The 9,705-nt window shown below is 35.4% G+C and overlaps 1 protein-coding gene across 1 annotated transcript; it reads right to left on the minus strand.

The window, feature by feature from the left end:
- Window positions 1–5,486: 5,486 nt before the first annotated feature.
- LOC114185042 (phosphoglycerate kinase, chloroplastic-like) lies at window positions 5,487–9,448 on the minus strand. Its single transcript, XM_028072537.1, has 6 exons — window positions 8,871–9,448; window positions 7,483–7,560; window positions 7,104–7,364; window positions 6,521–6,838; window positions 6,203–6,361; window positions 5,487–5,906 (listed from the first exon to the last, which is right to left on the minus strand). Exons 1-6 carry the CDS (start codon window positions 9,273–9,275, stop codon window positions 5,697–5,699), a joined length of 1,431 nt encoding a protein of 476 aa, XP_027928338.1. The 5' UTR covers window positions 9,276–9,448; the 3' UTR covers window positions 5,487–5,696.
- Window positions 9,449–9,705: the final 257 nt, after the last annotated feature.

Consider the following 9,705-nt stretch of genomic DNA (forward strand, 5'->3'; position numbering starts at 1 on the left):
ATCGGGTAATCACATTTTGTTTCTTGCTTTTTCAAAAAATAGTGTTTCTACCAAGGAGAAGACAATACCATGTAATGGAATGTCTACCCATAGAAGATCCTACCCAATTAACATCACAATACCTAGAAATTTAGGTATTTCTTTTATCTTTGTACAACAAACCTTGCCCTAGAGCCTTTTTGAGGTATCTTAAGATGCGATTGATAACATTAATTAAATAATTTTGCATAAAGTGACTAACAACACTCATTGCAAAAGATAGACCAAGTCTAGTAATAGTGAGGTAAATAAGTTTCCTAATAAGTCTTCTATATCTCTCTAGATCAAAGAGCGATTCACCTTGATCTGCTATGAAACAAGAGTATTTATGATCAATTATTTAGGAAACAAATTATTTTATGTGCTCTTGATTAACTGTGATTAGTTACACTCAATTGTTATATCTACATATGCTTGAATTATTTCCTTTAGCAAATTCAAATATGAACGTTCAGAAGATTAAATCACATTTTCTAAATCAAGAGTTCTCTATCATAGAAGATGCAACTTAAAATATTTACACAAAGACGTTGCAAGATCTAAGCCTACCTTATATAGAAGGAATAATCAAGCTTTTAAAAGATATATAAAAAGATGAAGTTGAAGATTAAAGAACACACTTTAGTGATTCTTCTTTAAAAATCTTATTTGTATATATTGTGTTCTTATTTGGGTTGAGAGAAAATTTTGTAATTCTTCACATTGTGAAGTTTTCTTGAATGAGTTTTAATTATGCTCTTTTAGAGTGTTTTCTTTGTATTCTTGAGAGTTCTTGCTCTTAGGAAGAGATTAACAAGTTGTAACACGGAGAAGTTTATGTACTTGTTGTGACTAGGAGAGGTTGGTGTACTCATTGTAATTGTTTGTTGATCTAGTACAAAATCTTCTATCTACTGATCCTTGTGAACTAGACAATCTAGGCTAATGTTGTGCAAGAAAGAATTTATAGGCTCCATTTAACCCATCCTCCCCACACCTTCTAGAGCCCTATTGTTCTATAAAAAATCGGGAGGTTTCTCAATATAAATCTCCTTTTTTAGTTCACCATGAAGGAAAGCATTTGTTATATCTAATTGATGGAGAGACCAATGATGTATACTTACCATGAAAAAGAAGATGCATAATAGTCATTTTTTTCTACAAGAAAGAACATATTGCCATAATCAAGGCCATAGATTTGTATATCCTTTGGCCACCATCTAGCTTTGAGGCACTCAAATTACCATTTGGACCAAATTTAATAGGCTAAGTCTAATGATAACCAATAACCTTGTGTCTAGGTAGAAGAGGAACTATGTCCTATGTACCATTACGTTCAAGAGCTTACATTTCATTAATCAAGGTTTGTCGTTTTCCAAGATGATCAAGTGTATATTTCACACTTTTAGGAATGGTAATGGAAGATACACAGGAGATAAAAAAAATAGGTAGGGGACAAACACTGATAGCTTAGAAAATTGTAAATATGATGAGGATTGCATGTATAATGAGTACCTTTTTGATTGATAATAGGCTAATTTGAATCTTCATTATTAGGAGATGTAGCATTGAATGACAATGGTGAAGGATTTGATGAGGATGACTCACCATGCGACATTGGATCAATCATTGGAGTTGGTTGTTGAGAAGTGATAAGAAGATGAGGAGATGGTCGAGGTGAATTGAGATTATGAGAAGAATTTTAATTATTTGGAAATGTTGGAAGTGTTAGGAGTAGGATACACAAAGGTCTCACCTAAAGGCATAGGCAAGACCTATTAGACATAGTTAAATTCTTGGAAGCGATGAAATGAGTTTCTTCGAAAAAGGTAATACTTATAGACATGCAATATCTTGTAGTTTCAAGTGAATAACATCAATACCCTTCTTGAAGATGATAATATCCTACAAAGACATATTAAATAGTTCAGGCTGAAAGTTTATCTAAACTTGGAGACATATCATGTACAAAACACAATAACCAAAAACTTGAGGAGAAAGGTGAAATAAAGGTTCATTTGGAAATATAATGCAATATGAAACTTTATTATCCAAAGTAGAAGAGGACATTTTATTTATAAGATGACAAGTAATAAGAATGACATCGCCCTAGTAATGGAAATGTTCATTGGCACCAAGAAGTAAAGTATGAACAATTTTAACTAAGTGTTTATTTTGTCATTGCTATATCATTTTGTTAAGGTGTATAAGAAGATGTGAACTACTGTTAAGTGTTGCGTGAGTTTAAAACAATGGAAAAATTAGAAAGAAAAGTATTTTTTGGCATTGTCACTCCTTAAGATCGCGATCACCTGACTAAATTGGTTCTTGATTTCTTAAGGAATGACACAAAGATATCCAAAAGATTTAATCAATCTTTCATTAATTAAACTCAAGTATAACAAGAATATTCATCAATAAAAGTGACAAAATAACAAAACCCAAAAGATGAGACTAAATGATAAAGGTTTGATCCCTACCAAGTATGATGACCCATGGCACATGCTTAGAAGAAATGGAGTTCCTTGATCCTTTCCTTTACTTTTATTTTCTTTAGTTTGAATTCCATTAAGTTGGCTTGGTTGACTATTTTTAAGTTGACTTATTGACCCTGACTTTGGGTTGATTTGTTGACTCAAAAGATTAACTTAACCTAAAGCTAACATGCTAAACTACCTTTATTTGTCTTGTAGGATAATCAAGGAGGTGGCGCACAAAGTAGACAAGTGCACATGAAGACAAACCCATGTGGAGGAGAGAGATATGACAAAGCTTTCTAGAAACGTCTAGAAAGGATGACCACATGCCTTGGCAACCAAGAAAGTCTAGAAACATCTAGAAGGAGCATCCACCTTGCCTTGGCCAAGAAGGCTTCTAGAGTGTGTTCATGTGCTCATTTATTGACCTACTTTCTAGATACTAGTTTTGTTATTTGTGATGTAACCCTTTTGAGATTATTTGTTTTTGTAAGAGTCCCTTAGACACCCCTATTTAATGGGACCTCTAATACTTGTAAAAGTGGTTGGACATTTTGGAAAATTAAACACCTTTGTGTATGAACTATTTGTGAGAGTTTCCTCCCTAGGGAATGAATACTTTTAAGTCTTATCTTGCATAGCAAGTGGCGACACACATCCACTCATCTTCAAGGTTGTCATGGCTTCTAGCCTAGCCTTGTAATGGCATGCTTCTCAAATTTTTACCATTCCTTTCCTTTCCATTTTATGTTTTCTTCTTCCTTTAATTGTTCTCGCTTTTCTATGGTTTATGCGCATTTCATTTCCTTTTTGTTTTGAATCAATCCATCATTTTCTTCTCTTGAGCTTTGTGAAAGGAACCTTTATATCTAGATAGCATGCTATCTTAATACCCAATGGGGATTTCACTTAGCTTTCTTAATCAACTCACACCATATTCAATAATCTTAAAAAATATCAAGATAATCCTACATCACTAAATTTGGACTCCAAATATCATAATGAATTATAGAGAACCTTCTTCTCTTGAGCTTTGTGAAAGAAACATTCATATCTAGATAGCATGCTATGTTAATGTCTTGTAGGGATTTTACTTAACTTTCTTAATCAACTAACACCATATTCAATAATCTTAAAAAGGATCAAGATAATCCTACATCACTAAATTTGGACTCCAAATATCATAATGAATTATAGAGAAGACAAAGTTGTATTTTTTATTCATTATTTTTGGAAAACAAGATTAAATACTTTTCCTAATTGACATGACTCACATTCTCAAACTTTGAGTTTGCTAAGTTTGATAATCATTATTTTTAAATTTTGATAAATGTGGCTGACCCAAGCAATCATGTATAAACTTAGAAAATGGGCATGTTAAAAAAGATATTGACAATTTAGTGCATTGATAATAGATTCTCCTATATTCACGTCCTTCGTTAATCACTCGACTTGTACTACGCTCTTGTATAACAAAACGAATACTTAAAATTAGGAAAAAAGGACATCTAGAAACAAAAGGAACATACATTAAATATTTGAGAAGTAACTTTGGAAGCATTACCATAAATATGATTAGAAGAACTTAAGTCAATTATCCATAGACTTTGACATTCCAATATTTGAGAGTGCAAACTTTTGACAAAGTGACAAAAGTTGTGCTTGGTTGTCATACTTTAAACTAAGATGTTTTTCATTAGAAAAATGTGATTCAACTTTATTAGATTGGAAAATGTTTGTTGTCTTGCTAAGAAAACCATGTAAAACCATGTAAGGAGAAACATCTATTGTGTGTGACCAAATCTCTTACAAAAGGAGCATTAAGGATATTTGCATCCATTTTAAGAAAAGGAAAACATTTGAAGGAAGAATTCAGCAGCAATCAAAATTACAGCAACAATTTACTCTCCACAGCTAGTGCCAACTATAAAAGGCAACAAACAATGGTGGAGGAAGAGTATGAGAGAGAGAGGAGAGAGGAGCCTTTCAACTAAAGTTGAAATTGAAGAAACAAGGGTAGCAACAAGGAAGAAAAGGTCTGGCGAGCCTTGGGGAGATGACGTAGAGTTGTTTTGGTGAGAAAAAGGTGGCTGGCACCTACTAATGGTGATCAATTGGTGATGGCCATCAACAGGCAACAGACAATGGCCCGCAGATGATTGACAACGACGATGGAGGATACTGGTGGATGACAATGGACTACTACAAAACTAGCATACTGGGATCAACTCGCTCTAATACCAACTTAAGACTAAAATATAGAGAAAGAAAGAGCTTAAGCAATTGGTTATCTCTAAGTTGGTCTTTTGTTTAGAAAAAAAATACATCATAGTATAACTTTCCAATACTACGGCTAACTATCTATATTAAATACTTGTTCTAAGAACTACATATGTTCAATACATATATAAAACCATCACAATTGATTGTTTAGATACATCAAATCAAATAATAGTACACTTATGAGAACATGCATGTGTCAACTGCAAATCTCATCTCACCTTCAACCCATTGAAAGTAATACTAGTGGAGCTCCCAGAACTTTCCAAGCCACTTCTAGGAAATCAACTCAAGCAAACCATTACAATGCTCTCTAATCTTCTCACATCCTCTCTAAGAGTTAAATAAACTGAAATAAACATTGGCTAAAAGGTCTAAATTCACAAGAATCATTGGTTGCAATCTCTGTTGATAGATCACGTCATTGAGTGCAAACAGTTTCGCCCCTGGAAGATAAAATAAAGACGTGCATACAATGCCAACATAAACTTGGTTCGTGTTCAAGGATTTTGCTGTAAGACAGAAGATAAAAACAAAGTGCAAAGTGCTTGTGGCAGCAACCAATAGATTTATTTGAATTTAAATTAGATTACACTGAGCAAATTTTGCACCATACCTTTCATCTTCTGTTCCTACAATAATCCTCGTAATTGTTTAAGACTTGTTACACCGTGTACCCGGGACTAAATGGCGCTACTCAGGAGACAAATCAAGCGCAAAATGCTTCTGGCAGCAACTCAAGGATTTATTTGAATTTATGGCTCTCAGCCAGTGTTTACAGTTACACGCAATTTATGAGTGAAGTCAATAACTCAAGCATGATTAAATTTACACTAACAGACTCGGATGGGTCCTAAAACACATGCTCTTTCACAAGACTGACAACTCAGGATGGGAAAATTTTCCAAGCTGAAAATTGTCTTAGACAGGGACTGGTGTGGCTTCATCAAGAGCAAGGACTCCAGGAAGCTCTTTGCCTTCCAATAACTCCAAACTGGCACCACCACCAGTAGATATGTGGCTCATGACATTGGCAACTCCAACTTTCTCTACAGCTGCAACAGAATCTCCTCCTCCAATAATCGTGGTGACCCCCTGTTGACTGAGGTCAGCTAGCTTCTTGGCAATAGCCTGAAAGAAGGGTACAAAATGTAAATTATGTACAGTGCACACATTTATTAGCCAAACAGAATAAATTATTCTGTAAACCGACATTTGAATCACTCCTAATCGAACACATTATTTTCATAAATGAAAAGCATATAGTTTACGGAGATGTACAAGTCACATCACGAAAACTAACTCCTACTGTGTATTACTGAGAGTATACGCATCAATTTGAATGGACATTGTTTATATTTACAGCAAACATGCTTGCTTTAAAATTTATTTTGAACAGAGCTCGTTATGAGTGTGTTCTCGCATACCTCTGTCCCAACAGCAAACTTGTCAAATTCAAACACTCCCATTGGTCCATTCCATATGATGGTTTTGGTTGTACCCAATGCTTCACTGAATGATTTAACAGAATCTGGACCAATATCCAATCCCATCCAGCCATCAGGGATGGCAGATGCTGGCACGACCTAAAAGGTTAACGAAGAATTTAAGTGCTAGTTGCAAATGATTCAGATTGAATAAAGAATAATATTACAAGTGTTTGCAATATTATTAATATTTTATGTGATTTAACTTACTTTGACCCATATCTTTAGCTAAAGAAGCTTAGAAACCAGAAAACAAACCTTGCTGTTTGCATCGGGAGCAAATTTGTCTGCAATCACCACATCACTTGGTAACAAGAGAGACACCCCCTTTTCCTTGGCTTTTGCAAGTAGTGATGTAGCAAGATCCAATTTATCTTCCTCTACAAGGGAAGAACCCACTGAAAGACCTTGTGCCTTGTAAAATGTGAAGATCATTCCTCCACCAAGAAGAAGGATGTCAACCTTTTCTAAAAGTGACTCAATCACTCCAATTTTAGATGACACCTTGGAACCACCAACAATGGCAGCAAATGGTCTTTTTGGGCTTGATACTGCCCCAACAAGGTAATCAAGTTCCTAAAAAATGAACAATGAACGTGAAAATAGTTATTACATGTTTTGATCAAATATACATACAAATTAAAAAAAAAAAAATCAACAAAATCTTTTCCTAGTAGACTAATTGACATTTTAGATAAAGTTTCATTTTACATAAAGTGATAAAACTTATTAATTCTATAAGATCATTCACAATGAAAATGGTGGTAATGTGGCATTGAGACTTTCAGGAGCTTTAGTTTTGCAGAATTTGAGTTAGCTAAAGGCGAAGTGATAAACACACCTTTTGCAAAAGATAACCAGCAACAGATGGCTTCAAGTATTTAGTAACCCCCTCTGTTGATGCATGTGCCCTATGAGCAGTACCAAAAGCATCATTCACAAACAGATCTGCTAGAGAGGCAAGCTTTTTTGCATGCTCAGGATCATTCTTTTCTTCCTCCTTGTAAAACCTCACATTTTCTAGAAGAAGAACACCTCCTTCTGGAAGAGAAGCCACCAACTTTTCCACTTCTGGACCAATACTATCATCAGCCTTGACAATCTGCAAATTATCCAAATAAAAAACACAAGTAAAAAACATTTTCATAATCACCAGGAAAATTACAACACTCAAAAGATCTCTTAATACATAATCCACAATGATCAATACATAAACATACCGGGAAACCAAGGAGTTCAGAAATCCGGGGTACAAGAGGTGCCAAGCTGTATTTGGGAGTGACACCCTTCGGTCGCCCCTGAAAATTACATAAAAAATTGCAACAATTCAACTTACAAGTTCAACCATAATAGTACGCACAAATGTACTCTTATACTTGCATCAAGACAGCCTACATCTTCATTACAAAACTATAACAAAATCGAATTTTCAAACAATCCCGACATTTATTCTGACAACAAATTTCACATCTGAGACAAGAATTTGGATTATTCTACTAATTGAAGCAGCCTTTCTCTCCTAATATTTTTTAAGAAAATAACAACATTCATAAGCACAGATCCAAAACTCAAAGCATATAATTAAACTTCAAAATTATTAAATATGACAAGGCAAATACACCATAGTTGGCAATAATTAAAAAATCCACGAATCCAACTTTAATCTACATACCGAGTTGCTTAAAAACTGATTTTAGTAAAAAATTCAGAAACAAAAAGCTCTTTGAAGTAAATAAATCACTTAAATTCCCTCAAAGATGAGCACAACAAGGCTATAACTTGCAGTGACAATTCCCTCACAATTATTGATATAGTTGGAAATTGGAGACAACTTGATGAATGCCTCATCAAAGATTATGAAAAATGGACCGTTTCCAACAATTTGTAAACAATTATTTAAAAAATAGAAAATGCGAGAGGAGATCGAAAGATAAACATGTTACAATCACAAATGCTTGAATTAACAATTCAAACATAAGAACTCACTGAACATAAGCTTCAATTCAATATGAGTCTAAACTATTACAAAAGTTACCATAAACCTATTTATACTATGAACCAAGACTACTCAGTTCATCCACTACTTAGAGTCATCCAATAAGTAATGCCGGTAGAAAGTCTCTAATTCCAAAAATGTAAAAACGAATACAAAACACAAAATTATTATTCCAGTCTAAAGTCTTCTATTTCTATCCTTCATTCATGCACTCATCCCAAATGCAGCTGCAATCAAGGACACGGAGACACCAAAAAACCTTAAGGAGACCGAAATTGCATACTGCTTTTTAAAACCTGGGAGCAAATATACAACATGGTCCGAGATGCTACTTTAGTTATTAAAAATTTTGGTTACATAGAAGTAGCTTCCGTACTGTATTGCTAGAACTTCACGAAAAGAGTAGCACAATACCCTTGTCACCCCGATCTAGATGGAACTCGAATTCTCTAATTCTAACTGAATAACACGGCAAAAGTAAAAAAATGAGCAAAAATTTTCCGATAATCATTCAATTCTGATAACTTCTCACTATAGGAGAATAAAGTCAGATGAGTAAAATAAGAATACAAGCCATGCCCGAAGTGAACGTAGGAAAGAGAGAAGACAAACCAAGTGGCTAGAGAGGATGACTTTGGCGCCGTTTTCGACGAGGTATTTGATGGTGGGAATGGCGGCGCGGATTCTGGTGTCGTCAGTGATGTTCTGGTTGTCGTCGAGCGGGACGTTGAGGTCTGCCCTCACGAACACCTTCTTTCCTTTCAAGTCCGCAGCAGTCAGGTCGCCCACGCTCTTCTTCGCCATCGAAACCACCCCTCTCCTGCCCTTCCCAACCCTCACCGCCGCCACCCGCGCCGCCACATTCGCCGCCAGCAGCGGGTCGGCCGCCCTGAACCCCAGGTGGCGCGTGAGCGGGCGGACGCGGAGGGAGGAGGAGAGCTGCACGCGCGAGGAAGAGGAGGCGGAGGCGGCGGAGTGGAGCAGAGAGAAAGTGGTGGGGGCTGCGGCTGAGGCCATTGCAGAGGGAGAGAAAGAGAGTGTTTGATTTGAGTGAGTTTGAGGAAAAACGAGTGCGAATGAAGAGGTTTGGTGATATAGTATTTGGCGAAGGGAGAGAGACGAAAGATGTGGACGTGAAGTACAAAGGAACGATTGGGTGTGGTGAGAGGATTTTGGATTTCTCTTATCGTTCAGGAGAGGTTCAAGATCTTCCTTGCTTTTTCACTCTTTTTTTATTCCACCCACTTCCTACTTAAAACACCACCATGAATTTGTCTTTGCAAATTGTTGTGCTTAAATATTTTAGTTTATTTGTGCTAATGTCATCAATGAAGACAAAAGTGCATTTTTGCACTCTATTTTTTGAAGTTTGATTTCAAGTTTAAATTAATTATTTTGGTTTGCTATAAAATATAGGTTATATTTTATTTGTTTTTGTTTATTTTTA

The sequence above is a fragment of the Vigna unguiculata genome, chromosome 1 (genome assembly GCF_004118075.2).
Source record: "Vigna unguiculata cultivar IT97K-499-35 chromosome 1, ASM411807v1, whole genome shotgun sequence".
In the NCBI taxonomy this organism is placed as follows: domain Eukaryota; kingdom Viridiplantae; phylum Streptophyta; class Magnoliopsida; order Fabales; family Fabaceae; genus Vigna; species Vigna unguiculata.